The 18,408-nt window shown below is 37.6% G+C and overlaps 1 protein-coding gene across 2 annotated transcripts in view; it reads left to right on the forward strand.

Moving 5' to 3' along the window:
- RAD51B (RAD51 paralog B) overlaps positions 1-18,408 on the forward strand; it is a 539,221-nt gene that overhangs the window by 135,848 nt on the left and 384,965 nt on the right. The window contains exon 8 of one of the 2 annotated variants that reach the window (XM_014549130.1): positions 10,951-11,112. The exons of the other annotated variant lie outside the window; for it this stretch is intronic. Within the exon in view, the coding sequence (XP_014404616.1) occupies positions 10,951-11,079 (129 nt within the window). The 3' untranslated portion in view covers positions 11,080-11,112. Of the gene's footprint in view, positions 1-10,950; positions 11,113-18,408 lie in introns of those variants that run through there. 2 annotated transcript variants of the gene reach the window in all.

Raw genomic sequence — 18,408 nt, forward strand, 5'->3', positions numbered from 1 at the left:
AGTGTAAAATGCCACTTAATATCAGCACTTCTGCCAACATTTATTCAGTCTTCCAGTTACATTTGGGTGATATTTCCATGATAATTTTGTGAAGTTTTTCAACTAGAAGTTGAGTTTAAATTATGCAGCTTCCAATTCTGTGCATCCTAAAAGATAATGAATTCTACTGAGCTGTCTTGTTCCCCAACAAGCTAAGTAGAAAGCACTAGGAGGGCAGAGGGCTGAGGCCCTTTCATAGCCAATGGGACCGGCTGCACACCCAGAGACCGGTCAGCGGGCCCCGTTGATGGATTGCTGGTCCTCTTCGTCCCAGTCACCATTGGGCTGAAGTAGGCAGTGGAGCTGAGTCATCTCTGACATGGAAACATGAATACCCGGGAAAGACCTGGGCAAATAAACCTGCTTTATTATGAAAGCTTTATTGTGGAAGGCAGTTGATACTTAATGTGTTTGACTGTGTTGTTCCTAGGACAGATTTCTTTTTTAAAAAAATCTGAGATACAAATGGGTCATTATACATTAGTTTTCTTTGCCTTACAAATATAACCACTAGCTGTTTGACTATTTGATAATATATTCTGGGGGGGGCTTTTGTTCCTTTTTTAGTGCATCTTGGATAAAAAAATATAAGTACAAAAATTTTACAGAGAAATATTGCTAATCTCGCCATTACTGGGCCTTTCATGCCATTGGAAGCTCGGGTTTGTTGGAACTCTTTTCTGCCCCAACACAGTTTATACTTTTGTTTTTCGATCAGTAACTATTATTTGCCTTTAAGTTAAGTCTATAACAGCAATGTTAGGAAGATAGTTTATTTATATAACCCTGTTTGATATAAAATTATCATCACCTAGAGTTAATTAAATAATGGTTGTTCCTTGTGCAGTTTCAGGCAGACTGAGCTACCATTCCTAGCATAACAGGTAAATCTGTTGTTTTAAAGTCCCCCGGAGGAAGGGCATGCACAGTTATGAAAAAGTCCTTTAGGGAGACAGACGGAGCCATTCCATTTTTGTCAAATTCTTCTCTGACAATTGTCTACACCCAGAGAACTGGACGGCTCACTGGAAGAGCTAGGAAGGGATTCCTAATATTTCAAATTAGACGAACTTAACCCCCATGCACCTTGGATTTCAAGCCGAAGCGGTAAGGGGATATGAGTGAAAGGACTGACTTTGGGTCTCCAAAGTTAAATAAATTCATGCTGGGATAGGTATGCTTTCTGTTTGCAACAAGATCTCTGATTCTTATGGACTCTGAGAATTTAATGTAGCCAGTTTTCCCCCTTATATAGATTAAACTGTGGAGAGTTGTATTCATGAATTTCATCATTTTATCTTTTATTTCCAGAGGCTGACTCTTTTTTTCTTTTTTTATCTGTTAAAAAATAAGAAGGTGTTTGTATATTAGGAAGGTTGGCAGGATGTCAGTTTTAAAGTGTTCAATAATGAACGGTTTTTTGTTTTCTGTACATGCTCAGATACTTGGTGAAAACATCAATAAACAAATTAAATTAATTCAGGTCTTTAAAAAGTGAAGAATTACTTTCTTGCAGGTTAATAGAGTCTGAGTTACATTCTTGGGTTGGATGCGGAGATAAGCAAATATCATGTTGATCTCCCGTTTTTGAGTATTAATATGCAAGGGAAGCGTACCAGTTACTCATTTACAGCTGCAACACTGCAGAAGGTGGAATCTGGCTGCCGTTTGTAAAGTTAACTCTATTTGTATGGAAAAAACGCTATCCCGAGTTACATAGGGAGCAGCAATCAGAACAGTTTCTGCATCTCACCACTTCCCTTTGCTTGATCGTGGTAGGAAGTCCGGGGCAGCAGAAGCTGCCACTGATATGCTGGACACTGCGAGGGCCGTGCCTCCCTCTGATAATACAGGAGACACTGCACACTGGTGGCAGGTGCCATGGCAGAGCGAAGAAACACACACGTTGAAAGCTCAAATCCCTAGTCTGCAATTTACTGCCCTTTCTGATACTCAGAGAGATGAAATGACTTTGAAATTAAGAGTGAGAAAAATTATGACATTTTATTTTTATGATCTGATTCATCAGGTAGAGCCGTGCTTCCTGTTACAGAGCATTTTAGACACGATCTTCAGAGGTCTGTTACTATCATTCCCTATTATTGACCTTGATACCAATTAATTAATGACATACACTAAGATTTATAGGAAAACAACATTCAGGTATCCTGGTAGCACAAAGAAAACATCAGAATCGGTTAAAGCTGGAAGAGTTTATAAGTGATCTATCACTCTTTCCTAGTAGATGGTAACGATTAAAGGTTGATTATATGGTAGATTTCAAACCCTAAGGATTAAGCTTGTCAATGGAACAAACACATATTAAGTCAAAATATAGATGTTTTTCTAAGATTGTTTAATACTCAGTTATTTTCCTTTTTTATGCTGTGTGGTTTCATGTCACATTATAAATCTCTAAATGCTGTTTTGTTGTCGTATAGTATGTTAGTAAGAATCTGGCATTTGAAATGTGTGGCTATTGTGAATCAAATGTCTAGGGAAAGGAGGAAAGAAACTGTTGCTATCATTATATGTCTAATAGTTAACAAATAGAAATTATGTATATTACAGACACAAGAGACTTTGGAGAGAAGGTTCCATTGAAACCATTGTATCCAGTAACTTAAATGCTAATACTGGCATATATCCAGGAATTAAGGTCAATGAAGTGCAATTGTTTCATCTTGCAAAATCGTTTTTCCACCAAGAAATCTTGGCAGCCATGTTGATGACTTCTCATGAGAGAGTCAGATGGGACTGTAAAGAGACCCGAAATCTACTTTTTAAACTAACTTTCTAATTCCTCATTTTTTTTTAAATGTCAAAGAGGAGCTAGGCGTAGGGATCCAGCACCCTGGTTATTCCTCTGGTTTTCCAATCACGAGTCTAGATACTCTTACCTGCTCAGATGTTATAATTTGTAGTGATGGCATAAGTGGATGTAAAAGAAGTGAAAATTGGATATGATCTAGATGGCAGATTATGGGCTTAGTTTCAAAGGCCATTTTTACCTGGAGAAGAAATAAGAAGCGTGAACAGGCATTTTCCAGTGATCAGTGGTTTATCTGTTCCTTGTGTTCCACCTTGACTTCACAGTGCAGTCTCCGGACCCTCTCAAACCTCTCCTGCCTATGTCAGCACTCATTTTTCCCCCCTGAAGAGATCAAAGCTTTTATGGGCATTATTTATTGTAGCCTCGCAATTCTAAGGAGCTAAGGAGAGGCTATGTGGCTCCATCTTGACTTTTAAAGCCAAGTAAGGGACAGATAAATCTCTTCTCTGAGGTTACAAAGTAAGGCCTTGCTAGAGGCAGAAATAGCCTCCTTAGTCAGAAGCATAACCTAATTCTGGCCTTGTGTCGCAGATGCAGTAGATTGTTTGGCCTTTCTCTAAACAGGCCTTGACGCTTAGAGTGTGTGGAAAGTATGCGCTTCCGTCAAAGAGTTTTGCTTGTTTGGTTTTTCTTTGCCTGTTAAAGTAATGACCAGAGGACTGAAGAAAATAGAAAGAACATCCAAGCCTTATTTCAGCCTCTGCACTCGGTACATGTGAGCTTTGGACAGAGAGTGCCTTTATTTCCTTGGGATTGCTTTTCTGTCTTTATACTGGACTTAGAATTTTTCTTCATGGCCTTCGATATTCAGAAATTTGGGGGACATTATTTTTTATTAAAACTTTATGTGTAAAAATTAGACTTTTGAAATAATGTATATTTCAATACCAAACCACCCTGAAAGAGGATTTGGGGAGATTACTGCAAAATTCTGTACTTTTAAAATGTAGGTTTAGTGCCTTTTTTACTTTTTTTAACCTAAAAGTCATTGCAAAATGGATTCTATTTTAAAATCGCCTTAATTTAGCAATTTATATTGCTATGCATTAACATTTTTAATAAACCAAATTATTTGCTTTATGAAAAATATTTGGTTAAAATGACTTTTACCTGTATTTTTCATTTGAGTGCTTATCCCTCAGCAGCTATTTAATTTATGATTTCAATTGTTTTACTTCATTTTTTTTATTTTGAGAATCCATAATGCTTATTTGGAATTTTTAATACAAGACAGGAATTGTTTTTCTTCTTTCCTTTTCTTTAAGGGCTAGTTCTCAAATTAGCCTGCATGCCTAAACCTGTGTTATAGTTCAGAAACAACAGTGGAGTCTTTCGCATATAATCTTTTTGTAAATCCAGGTTAGCACCACTGTCCCCCTGATCTCTCCAACATTATAAACTTTGTAAACTCTTCCATGGGCCTCCAGCACCCCCAGCTTGTGAACGAATCTCACTATATTTATCCCTGTTGTGTACGTCCACATGTTTGTTCTGCAGTGTGATAACACTTGACAGTTATAAGTTTTTCCATATGCTCCATCTTGTAGAGATAAACAGTGTGTGCGCTATACATTTCCCTCCGCTTTGAAGACTTGCTTTGGACATAAACAGTTCCATAGGATATTCCAGTCGGTTTGGAAAGTCATTCATGCAAGCAGATTCTCCATGAAAGGGAAGGTAGTGGATTTTCACCCTTTTAATAGTAACTGGTTAATTGAACTTTTTAAAGGGATTGAGAGCAACTTAACTGCTTTTAGTTTTTCAAAGATTTACCAGGGCAGTGCAGACCTGTGTTTGAAAGTCTCTAAAAGTGCTACTTAATATTATAAGTGACCATTTTGTGAAATAAATTCTTTCATTCTCTCAGTGGTTTACTTTTGCTAGAGGGATTAGTGAAATAGCTTTGGATTTCCTCATAATTTCCCTTTTATATTTTACAAATTAAAACGGCATTGAAATGTAATGATGACATCTAAAGCATTTATATCGTGGTGCTTGTTTGTCTATAGGAAGAATCTTTATGATTCATTATAAGAGTTATTCCTTTTTAAAAATTTTATTGATTGATTGATATTTAGAGGTACAGAAAGGAAGGGAGAGAGAGAGATATCAATTTGTTATTCCACTTATTTATGCATTCATTGGATGCTCCTTGTATGTGCCCTGACTGGAGGTTAAACCCGCAACCTTCTCATATCTGGAAGATGCCAACTGAGCTACTCAGGCCAGGGCCTAATCAGCTATTTCTTTTATTTTTTTATTTTTTATTTTTTTAAATATATTTTATTGATTTTTTACAGAGAGGAGGGGAGAGGGATAGAGAGTTAGAAACATCGATGAAAGAGGAACATCGATCAGCTGCCGCAGCTATTTCTTTTATTTTTAGTTCTCTTTCTGACCAGTTTTATTTGTGAAAATTGATATAGATATCTTTATTCTTAGTTTGATGTCACTTTTTACCCAAGCAAATATCTATTGCCTGCATTTCTTTCCCCCAAGATGCCATGCTGCTTTTATTAGTTATTTCCTAAGGGCTTTGTTGAGTAGATGTTCATAAGTTTTCTATTGTTAACTACACACTTGGATGCATACAAAATGCATATTACAATATCTGAGGTTTTTTGCTGTTGTTGTTGTCTCTTTAGCACATAAAGTTTGCTGCATTTCTCCAAGAGATTTTCACATTAGAAAATTCAAGTAATATACAAGGCTGGCGGTGTTAGCAACAATATGTGAGATGTGTATGTGGCCAGTGGTGTGCTGGAGCCAGCCCCCACAAGCTCCCAAGAACTAACCATTCAATTTTCAGAAATTTTGTGAGACTGTTATATTAAAAATTAAACTATATGCAATTATAATTAAATAAAAATCATGCAACACTCATCACTTCATAATTATTTTTGCCATGTTTTATTGTTATCTCTGCTCTGGAAATAATTTGTGTGTATTGTATCTGTGTTTGCAATACTATGCAATGATGAATAGTATTGCACATCTCTTCCAGCTCTGTGTTCACTATTGCTTGCTGGTAACTTGAAAGCAGTCATAGAAGTATGAACACCATGGAAATTGGCAAATGCAGCAAATCAAGGCTTGATTTATTGTTTTGTTAATTGTCTAGACTTAAGAAAGTGATGGAAAAAATGTCTACAATGCAGATTTAAAGGAGTATGTCACGTGTATAGCCATTATGAATTGCACACACACACACAAACCTTGAGAACATACTCTTCCAGCATTTGAACCTGTTATGGTGTTTCACATCGTGGATGAATGAATGCGTGAAGTTCTGACATGTATCTATGTTCACTTCTTTTGCTCACTAACTTGAACAAAACGAACTAACTACAGCAGAATTGTTCCAAGTATACCAGACAGTAATGCAGATTTAAAGGAGTGTGTCATGTGTATAGCCATTATGAATTGCACACACACACAAACCTTGAGAACATATTCTTCCAGCATTTGAACCTGTTACGGTGTTTCACATCGTGGATGAATGAATGCGTGAAGTTCTGACATGTATCTATGTTCACTTCTTTTGCTCACTAACTTGAACAAAACGAACTAACTACAGCAGAATTGTTCCAAGTATACCAGACATCGGATGCTAAATACATCAGTAAGCCTTTTATGGTTCTCTTTTGAAAACCATGCTATTCACAAACATGCTGCCCCTTTTCCAACTCATATGACTTCAGACTTCCTCTCTTTGCTCTATAGGTTGTTGTTAAAGGGTATGACAAATTCGTTTGTAAAGCAATCAGTCACTCACATCCATTCCTTTGACCACAAATTACGTTAGGGTGGTTTTACAAAATGTTGGTGGGAAAAGAGAAACATCATAATACTGGATTTATGAAATCATAGCTGTCCTTCCTTGGAGGCATAATTCTATTAGCCCACTGTTGGGAAGTAGTTTATATTGGTTAATTTGTGTATTAAAAGGGGAAATGGCTTTATTCTGTGGAATTTTTGTTTTTAGCATTATGGATAGTTTGATGATCTGTGGTTGTATAGTTATGCAATATGCAGAAGTATGGGTAAGAATATAATTTGGTTAATGTGTGGTCAGTTGGAAATACATTCAGAACTCTCTTACATACCTGTTCCTTATAATGGGCTAATCTGGTCAAGCTCCTGCCTTTAGAAATTTAGTAATCTTATGTTAATTGATGTTTCTCAAAGTTTAGTCAGTTGAGAATCACCGCCATCATTTTTGTCATATCCATGTACCTCTTGTACCTTTATTTAGTAACTAGAGGCCCGGTGCATGAAATTCGTGCACTGTGGGGGGGGGGCTGAGTTTAAGGAAATTAGGCCCATGGGGAGCAGGCCTAAACCATCAGTCGGACATCCTTAATGCTGCCACGGAGGCAGGAGAGGCTCCTGCCACTGCGGCTGCGCTCACTAGCCCTGAGCCCGGTTTCTGGCTGAGCAGCGCTCCCCCTATGGGAGTGCACTGACCACCCGGGGGCAGCTCCTTTGTTGAGCATCTGCCCCTGGGTGGTCAGTGCGCATCATAGCAAGCAGTTGAGCGGCCTTAGCATATCGTTGGCATACTACGCTTTGATTGGTTGAATGGCCAACTGGACGACCAGACACTTAGCATATTAGGCTTTTATTATATAGCATTTTTAAAATTGACTTTTTTTTTTAACCTTAGCTTTATGTTAAGTGATAACACACATGAAACCTTGAGTTTAAGATAATGGTTACTTTTTTCCTAATACCAATTAAAATATTGCTTAACGATTATAAAGTTTAGAAGTTTGTTCTTGTACCACCAATGGAATGTGTACCACACTGAGGGCAATATTGTGCAGGTGATGGTAATAACTAGCTATTAGGCTAACTAGTTGTATTTCTCGTGTCAACTTTATGAGGTAGGCATTACTACGTCCATTTAATAAATGAGGAAACTGAGAAGTTAGAGCAGGTAAGTTACTTGCTCAGGGTCATGAGACAAGCCAGAATTTACCTGACCAAGATTCGTGCCAACCCTTGCTACTCAAACTATAATGTTTGGAGTGGCAGTCTTAGCATCACCTGGGAGTTTGTTGGAAGTGTAAAAACTCTGGCTTTACTCCAGATCTGATTAATCAGAATCTGCATTTTAACAAGATTCCCAGGTGATTCTCATGCACAGTAAAGTTTGAGAAGCTTTGATCTAGACCCCATAGCTGTCAGCCTCCCAGAAGAGAAGGTGGATGACTTGGCCATTGGTTTGGCTGGGCTCCTTGTCTCTGCAGTGTAATTTCCTACATGCCTTGCTACTCTGAGCCACAACTATTTTAAATTTGGTGTTGATGGGAAGGTGATAATGTTCTCAATCATTTTGATTGTTTTTCTCTCTTAAAGTTATCTTTTGTCTGCTTTCCTTAATTGGTGTAACAAGATTAAGTTGAGAAGTCGTCATTTCTATTCTTTTCTCTCTTTGTTTCCTTTCTCAGCATACACAGATCAATTTCTTGCCCTTTGCAGTGGCCTTGTGCTGCTCCTTCTCCTTCTCCTTCTCCTTCTCCTTCTCCTTCTCCTTCTCCTTCTCCTTCTCCTTCTCCTTCTCCTTCTCCTTCTCCTTCTCCTTCTCCTCCTTCTTCTCCTTCTCCTTCTCCTTCTCCTTCTCCTTCTCCTTCTCCTTCTCCTTCTCCTTCTCCTTCTCCTTCTCCTTCCTTCCCCCCCAAACCTACATAGCCCTGAGAAATGTCAGTAGAGCTACAACTAATTTTCAATTATTCTTGGATGGTTTTAATGGTATGTATACCATCCTGACTCTTGGCTTCTTAACTTCTTGCTCCTGCTCTCTGCCACTCAGATATTTTGCTGCTTGCTTTCTTTTTACGAAGGTGTGCCTTGGCAGTCCTAAGGCCTCGGTTTCCATTCTACCATGGGTCTCACTCTTGCTGTTCCACAGTTGTAAGTTTAATACTGGCAGAGCTCAGGAGATCCCATAAAGACAATTTTCTGGAAATGGTCAAAGTGTTGGGAATTTGATGGTTGGATCTGGGAATATCAGGATTGGCAGTGACTGATGAGTGTAGCTGGCTGTAAGTTCTGAAGTATTCCAGTGTGTCATCAGTATTTCATCCGTGTATTGTCTTTGTGGTTTCTTCATAGAGTTTCCCTGTGAATCCTATGCCTGGAGCAGGATTTCTAGACACCTCGCCCAGTTTGTACATTTACGGCCCTCTTTCTTAGTATTTACATAGTTGTTTATTCTGTCTCAGAATGACTAGTTACTTGAGATGAATAGAAGTTGGACCTATTCATGAGGCCAGAGCTTGCCTTCCTGCTCACTGGCGGCTCCACACAGGTTATAATAGTATTTTATTTTCTTAACTTTGAATAGTGTTAAAGAAAAGTTGACTCATTTGAATTATACGAGGTACTGAAAGAAAACTACATTATTCATTATATTTTCTAAAGTGATAAAGAGAAATAGTTGCTTCTTACCACAGTAATTCCAGACTCTGAAAGATTTATCAGCCAACTGTAGACACACCTATCCCAACCCAGATTTTTTTAATACGTCTTCAGCTTTGCAATCATTTAGAACTGAGGGTCTTTCCTTCTTTCTGCCACATTTTTTTTGTACACACCCTTCTCCCCTCCCTTTTGCCTTACTTTTGTTTCTTTGAGAAAAGGAGAGTCCCTCTTAGCGTGTAGAATAAACATTTCTTTGTGAAGTGTGACTTATTTATGCTCCAGGGGTTGTCAGTGTCTACACAATAGAGAAGGTGATGGAGGCTCCTAGACATGCCAAGTCAGCACTCTGTGCGTGTTAAAGCCAGAGAGCACGTTAAGCAGGCTGAAAAAATTTTTAACAAGTCAGAACATTTTACCATTTCCATATTTATCAAGCTTGTCAGGGTATGGGATCACAAAGCCTTCCAGGGATTAACTGCCTTGAGGACGTGAACTGTTTTATTAAGATGGAGGAACCCAAGTTCTCAACACCCCATGATTTGCTCTAATAACCACAGGAGTTAGAATGTAGGTGATCTTTGCTGAATGAAAGGTAATCCTGGGGCTAAAACACTCTTTGAATGGGGGAAAAAAAGAGTCTTCTCTCAACAGATGAACTGTATGTGAATCTACTTGACAGAGCTTTGGAGTTTAAAGTTTATTTACTAGAGCTTCAGCTTGATTAATTCTTTCGTTGGTGGTTCTTGACCTTTGACATTCAAGGACTTAGAAGATGAAGCCTAAGTAGGTGTTCAGAAACACACTTTCTCAAAGAGGGGTGGCCAGTGGCTTTTTGGAGCTTGGCAAAGCCTCCTACAGTCATTATTTGTTTTCAAATGTTTGGGGTTTGGCAGATACTAATATGCATTTTGCCAAGCACTTTCCTTTGAATTTTAGTACAGGATTATCTTGGATGGAATTTAATTGCTTTATTGGTGATTCATTTGCGTTATATTGATCAGAGTGCTGTTTTGCAAAAGGTATTTGATGACAGAAATATTAGGAACTTTACAAACAGTGTTTTAGTACCAACTTTTTCTTAGATGGGGATCAAATTGGAATTCAAGCCCCAAATAGTTTCAGTAAGATCTGGAACTTGGAATCTTTAAGTAGTGCTTTCCAAATTTGTCTGTATCACTTTTTCCACAAAAGCAAACCAGACTCTACTTCTCTGGCTTGGTCTGCAAATCTTTAGAAAAGTTGCAGAGTTGATCTGCAACCCTGGACCAACACTTAAATGGAAAATTAATGTTAAAAAAATGTTTTCAATAAGTAGTAAGAGAGCAACCCTCAAATAAGTTGGAATTGGAACAACAACCCTGGGAGACTAAGCATAGGGTAGATTTTTGGTTTTAAAGCCAAATTACCAGGGATGACAAAACCCCTGAGAGGACTAAAGTTATATAAGGTGCCACGGAGTAGCTTTTCCATTACAGTTTGTAGGAAAGGTTGTAAAAGAAGGTAGCATGCTGAGACTTTACAAATGAGGACTAAGCCATAAACGTTTTAAAGAACCGGGAAAGGACCAGACTACGTATGGCACTGAACTTCTTATTGCCCAGCAGGTCACAATGAAGCATGATGATAAAAACAGGTTTCTGACTGTCCGGCAGCTTCCTATCTTTTGTAACAGGCCCAGAAAAAACATTGCCAGCAACTTGAATGACTACTCACCATGTTTTCGAGAAAACAGTGCAGATAAGCATCCAGCGGGAGAAGGAAGAAGCATGGAAACAAATTGACTTGGATGTTTCACATTCAAATTATTTTGAAGCCAACTGGTAGGAAGTGTTGGGAAATTCTAGTTCTGAATTGTGCAAGCCAGTGTAAGGAAAAGGACACAGTGATGCAGGCTCATATTTGCTTCAAATAGTGGAGTACAGGAGGTTATAGGCATATCATCGGGCTAGTGTTCAGGGTTTTCTCTTCTCCCTTAATACACATGTTCTGTAAACTGTTTACAATGTCACAGAAGCAAGGCCATCTGTTTTGAGTGCGTGTCTTTATCCTGGCATTGGTGTAGCTGGTGAGAGTATTAGGTGGTCTGCCGAGGTCCACGCTGGTGTAGCTCTAAAATGTTTCATTTGGGCCAACTTTCCATGTATTTCTTTAAGTAATTCTAAGTGTTCCTCACAGTGTAAGAAAGAATTTATGCTTTTTTTCTTAAGCTTTGGTCCTGGTTACTTTAAACAGACAAGTTATTAGTAAAGATAACATTTTCTTTCTTATTTTTCTTCATTCTCATTCTCTACCCTTCTTTTCGTGTCCCTCCCTCCTTCCTTTTCTCCCTGGTTATACTCTAATTAGTAAGTGTTTATGATGACCAGTGGGAACATTGTGACATTTTACTCTTTGCCCCACTGGGGTCTGTTCTAGCAGGCAGGATTTGTGTGAAGTAGGGAGGAAAAGATGGATCCCATGAGTCTGATGCTATTACTTGTTAGAAAATTGAAATGATTTGTCACATTGTTGAGAGCCTACCTTAGGTTTGGGTAACAGAGAATATAAGGAAACATTTTAAGGGCAGCTCTTGTTTTATACTTCTTATCTCCCACAGTGCCTTTTAAATAGAAGCTGAATTTTAAAAATTATTACTGATTTTAATTCAGTTGATATTTTAATATGAGGGAAGATTACTTAATTCTGTGTCGTAATATGTTCAGGAGTGGTGAACAATTTTCTGCCCCAAATCCATTTATCTTACATGAAACAAAAACCAATGAGGATCATATAATGAAAAAATAACTTAATTTAGTTTTTATAAGTTGCTTTTTTAAGAGAGAGAAGCATAAAATATTCTGTACATCTGCATTTGAAATTAAAATCAAGGAGCAAAGTATTCTCATGAGTAAGTATATCCTATATAATAAAATCGTAGTATGCAAATTGTCCCCTCGACTGGAAGGTCCTCGGGAGTTGGACCAGGGGGTGGGGCTGACCGGGGGAAGGGAGGGAGTACCTGGCTGGCAGCTGGCAGCCACTAGGGATCCTACCAGTGCACGAATTTTGTGCACTGGGCCTCTAGTGAAACAATAATGTGAAACAATAATGTTCTGTATTTATTGCTGTTCTACAGTCGGTATTGGTGACTGGGGGACAATATGTGATAGGAGAAAAGAGTGTCTTATCTCAGGTTGTTATACAAAACCCCTTAGACTGGATGGCTTAAACAACATATCTTTATTTCTCCTATTTCTGGAGACTGGGAATTCCAAGATCATGGAGCCTACAGATTCAGGTCTTGGGGAGGGCTCTCTTCCCTGGCTGCAGACAGCTACCTTCTTGCTCTGTACTCACATGGCCTTTCTTTGTGCATGTGTATGGAGAGAGAGAGCAGGATCTCTGTGTTCCTCTTCTTATAAGGGCACCCTACCTTCATCACCTAATCTAAACCCAATTACCTTAAAAAGGCCCCGCCTTCAAATAACATCACATTGGGAGTTTGGACTTCAATATAGGAATTGGGATGGGGGCACATTCAGCCTACACTAGAGAGCAAGCTATGTCAGCCCTCATGGATAATTACTTAAACTGCTTAAAAAGAAAAGCCTTGCAGTTTTCTTAAGGGTTTTACATTATTATGTTTAAAAAATATAAGTATTTTAATTTTACTTCAAATCTGGAAGTGGAGGCCTTCCTCAAATTTTCTCAGTTTTTCTTTTTTTAGATTTAGCAGCAGCAGCACAAGAAGCCCTGGCTTCCTCCTATGGCAATTGCAGAGTACCATATCTCATGTGGAGAAAAGGTTCTGTGGAATAGCTTGTTTACCTTGTAGCCTTTTGGAACTTCTAAAAAAACAGCAACAAAAAAACAAAACTTAAAAAATACCCACAAAACTTTTAAAGGCATCTACAAACTTTGTGATTTTCAGGATAAAATGGGATTGTTGACACTTCTCTACAAATCAGAATTATGCTTTGCTCCAGCTCATTGGATGAAAGATCTTCCATTCTAGTATAGTGTTTATAATATGTGTATGTTTTTAAAAGTTTAAAAAAATAGGATAATAGGAATCTGGGGATTTTTTTTATTCTAACATTTCTTATATTTCTGCCGCATAAAGAGGCCATGTCACATCATATACTCACTATTGGAGACTTTTATTAAAATATGTCATGTTCCTACATAAATAAGATTTCTACTTAGAAGTAAGCTTCTTTAGAATTAATTTTTGTTCATTCAAAACTTTATTCTTTGAGATCAGAAAGCAAAAGAAAGAATAGTAGGTAAACAACTTTCAAAGAAGTAAAAGAAACAGTGGAAGGAAAATAAAGTTATGAGAAGAGATTAAGGGAGTCAAGATGTCCGGCAGCGGGAGAAGACAAAATTCTACCAGTCTCTGCTTGCCAAGAGCAGTAAATTCCTCTCATGGCTCCTTTTCTGTGCAAACTCCTGTCACTATTAGATATTTTCACATTATGATTATAAAAGTGTGTAGAACTTGAAAAGAATGAGTAAAATAAAGAAGAAACAGCAACCAACCATTGAACATTACCACCTAGAGATAATGACTGTTTTTTTATAGTTGCACAACTTCATTAATATAATTTATTTATTCACCTTTCAACTTTATTAAACTGTAATTGACATATAACATTGTGTAAGTTAAGATGTACAGTGTAATTATTTGATACTAGAGGCCCGGTGCACGAAATTTGTGCACTGGTAGGGTCCCTAGGCCTGGCCGGCGATCACGGCCAATCTGGGCCTTCTGGCTGCCAGCTGCTGGCCCGGGCCTCCCTTCCCCAGCTGCTGGCTGCTGGCTGGGGCCTTCCTTCGTTCCGCACCGCCCCCTGGTGGCCAGTGCACATCATAGCGAGCCATCGAACTCCTGGTCTCCCTGTTGAACTCCCAAGGTGACAATTTGCATATTAGGCTTTTATATGTATGTGTTGAGAAATGATGACTAGAATAAGTTGTTAACACATGCATCACCTCACATAGTTATAAGTTCTTTTTCAAGATTTATTTTTAAGATCTATTTTCTTAGCAACTTTCAAATATACACTATATTATTGTTAACTATAGTCACTGTTCTATGTATTAAATCCCCAGAAATTATTCATCTTAAAACTGGAAGTTGGTATCCTTTAATTTCCTTCACACCCCTATCCCCAAGCCCCTGGCAACCACCAATTAGCTCTCTGTTTCTAGGAAAACATTTTAAAATATATATTTTAGTACTTTTTAGTGTTGATAATATTACAGATAGCTCCCATTTCTCCCCCCCTTAACCCCTCTCTTCCCAGCCCCCACCCATCCCCCCATGTCTTCACTAGGAATTTTTTTTTTTTTAGATTCCACATATAAGTGAGTTCATACTTTGTCTGCCTGACTTATTTTACTTATTAACATAATGTCCTCAAAGTCCAACATTTTGTCACAAATGGTAGGATTTTGAGATATATATATCTCAATACCACATTTTCTTATCCATTGATGGACACTTAGGTTTTTTCCATGTCTTGGCTGTTGTACACAATGTGGCAGTGAACATGGGGTGCAGTTATATATTTGAGATAATGATTTCATCCTTTGGACATATACCCAGCAGTAGAATTGCTGAATTATATGGTAGTTCTATTTTGATTTTTTTTTTTGAGGACCCTCAATACTGTTTTCATAGTGGCTGTATCAATTTACAAACTCACCATAGTATACAGGGTTCCTTGTTTTCCACATTCTTGCCTGTACTTGTTATCTCTTGTCCTTTTGATAAGAGCCATTTTAACAGGTGTGAGGTGATATCTCATTATAGTTTTGATTTACGTTTCTTTCCCTGATGACTAATGATGTTGAGCATATTTCCTGTTGCCTGTGTGTATGTCTTCTTTGTAAAATGTCTATTTAGGTCCTTGGCTCACTTTTAATTGGACTATTTTTTTTCTATTGAATTGTATGAGTTCATTATAGATTTTGGATATTAGCCCCTTATATGATATGTGATTTGCAAATATTTTCTCCCATTCGGTAGGTTTTTATTTATTTATTTATTTGCTGTGGACTCTTTTTAGCATATTTCTTTCTGATCTTTTCCCATGTAATTTAATATAATTGAAATCAAGCTGAATAAAGCTATTTTGGGCTGCTTTGTTTTTGTTGACCACTTTTTTGTGTTTTCATTCTGAGTAATTACAGTGTGCCAGGCACTGTGTTGAGCATCTTATAATGATCTCCTCTTATCAACACTATGAGGATAGGTATTATTATGCCTTTAGCTTGTGTATCAGGGAAGGTCTGTAAATAAGTTGGCTTCTTTAAGTAGGCCTCACTGTCTGAAGAGAATGTAGACAAAAGGAAAGAAAGCTAGACATTTTTCATGTATGCTTTCTCTTTCTCTCTGAGGTTTTATTTTGGAGGGAAGGAAAAGGAACCTGACTTATTTAAATTTTTTAAATTGATTTGAGAGAGAGAGAGGAAGAGAGAGAGAGAGAGAGAGAGAGAGAGAGAGAGAGAAGATATCAATTTGTTGAACAACTTATTTATGCATTCATTGGTTGCTTCTTGAATATGCCCTAACCGGAGATTGAACCAGCAACCTTGGCGTATCAGGACTCTAACCAGCTGAGCTACCTGGCCAGGGTGGAACCTGCCCTCTCTTTAAAAAAATAAGATATTTTTAACTGAAACCATATCTGCTTCTGTCAACAAGTTGTAAATTGTGAAGATGTCTTATCAGAAGAAATGCTGCTTTGAATTTGATAAGGGCATATTTATTGAGTGTTCACTTCTCCAATGCCGAGATGAAGTATACAATGGAGCAACTGTGAATTTTACAATATTTAGATAGCTATATAGTGAGTAATCAAAACATTCCTTACACATTTAATAGGTTAAGATCAGCCTATGTAGAGCTTACATAATAAACTGAATCAAGGACTCAGTAACACGGACACTTTGTTAGCTGTCAGAGATGCTACACAGACCCTGGGCCAGGCCAGCAATTCCCTGTAAAGTTCCAGGACACGTCAGAGTGCATAGAGACTGACTGATACTTACCTCAGAAAACCTATCCAACAAAGTGCCCCTGCTCCTCCACCAACACCCAAGGCCTCTCCATCTTTCCTTCTCAGAGTCACTTCTTGCCCTAGCCTTCCTAATAAATTGGTCCATACTCCCAAGGTTCCAAAATAAACTTCAAGAGCCCATTTTTTCATACATAACTCAACCTTGCAGAACCATTCATGAGAAAATACCCCCCTCCCCAAACTACATCTAAAGATCTAAAATAAAAGCAATCCTCCAGCTTCCCACTTCTGAAAGGACTATTCTATTAGAAAACTAATCAGTATTTAAATGGCAGCACCCACAGCTCAATTAAACATGAAGGTAAATAAACATTCTTTCCAACTGAATGGGCAGTAGAATTGCTGACATGAATCCCTTTTTCTATGGATGATCAAGTTTAGGTAGGTTAAATATAAATATGGTTACCTGTACTAGTAAAACTAATGGGTGCTAAGACACAGAACAAAAAGAGGCAGAAAAGGCACAGTTTGTGTCCATATGACAGGGAGGCATGGAAGTGAGAGATATAAGGAAGACACTAAGACAGAAAAAGGAATGAGGGTAGAAAAGGAATGCCTAGGCAAAACTTTGACAAGAATAAGGTGTCTTTGTGGTTATCCAGTTTCCCCAACACCTTTTATTCAAGAGACTGTTCTTTTCCCATTGTATATTCTTGGCTCCTTTGTTGTAAATTAATTGACTGTATATGCACTGGTTAATTTCTGAGTTCTCTATTCTGTTCCACTGACCTATGTGTCTGTTATTATGCCAATATCACACTGTTTTGATTACTATAGCTTTGTAATATTGAAATTAAAAATCATGATGCCTCCAACCTTATTTTTTCTCAAGATTGCTTTGGCTATTTGGGACCTTTTGTTATTACACACAAATTTTAGGATTATGTGTTCTATTTCTGTAAAAAATGTGTTTGGAATTTTTATAGGGATTGCATTGAATCTGTAGCTTGCTTTGGGTGGTATGGTATTTTTTAATGATATTAATTCCAATCCATGAGGACAGAATATCTTTCCATTTATTTGTGTCATTTTCAACTTCTTTCATAAGTGTCTTATAGTTTTTAGTGTACAGGCCTTTCACCTGCTAGGTTAAATTTATTCCTAGGGTACGGCTGGCATGGCTCAATGGTTGAGTATTGACCTAAAAACCAGGAGGTCTTGGTTCAATTCCTGGTCAGGGCACATTCCTGTGTTGCAGGCTGGATCCCCAGTGTGGGATATATGGGAAGCAGCTAATCAATGATTCTTCCTCATCATTGATGTTTCTATCTCTCGCTCTCCCTTCCCTCTCTGAAATCAATAAAAATATATTTTAAAATTTTATTCCTAGGTATTTTATTATTTTTGATGCAATTATAAGTGGAATTGTGTTCTTCATTTCTCTGTCCCATAGTTCATTAATAGTATAATAGAAACACAACTAATTTTTGTATATAGATTTTGTATACTGCAAGTTTACTAAATTTGCTGATTAGTTCTGACAGTTTTTTTGGTGGAGTCTTTAGGTGTTTCTATAAATTAATATGATGTCATCTTCAAATAGAGACAGTTTACACATTCCTTTCTGATGTGAATGCCTTTTATTTCTTGCCTAATTGCTCTGCCTAGGACTTCCAATACTATGTTGAGTAAAAGTGGTGAGAGGGCATTTTTGTCTTGTTCCTGAAAAGCTTTCAGTATGATATTAGCTATGGACTTGTCATATACGACCTTTACTGTGTTTGGGTACTTTCTCTATATCCACTTTGTTAAGAGTTTTTATCTGAATGGATGTTGAATTTTGACAAGGTTTTTTTCTGCATTTATTGAAATTGTCATATGATTCTTATCCTTAGTTTTGTTAATGTGGTGTATCATACTTATTGATTTGCAGATGTTGAACCATCCTTGCATTTCTGGAATAAATCTTACTTGATCATGGTGTATGATCCTTTTAATATATATATTGTTAAATTCAGTTTGCTAATATTTTGATGAGGATTTTTGCATTTAGTTAATTAGGGACATTGGCCTGCAATTTTTTTTTCTTTTAGTATTCTTGTC

Source organism: Myotis brandtii, unplaced genomic scaffold (genome assembly GCF_000412655.1).
Source record: "Myotis brandtii unplaced genomic scaffold, ASM41265v1 scaffold536, whole genome shotgun sequence".
NCBI classification, from domain to species: Eukaryota; Metazoa; Chordata; class Mammalia; order Chiroptera; family Vespertilionidae; genus Myotis; species Myotis brandtii.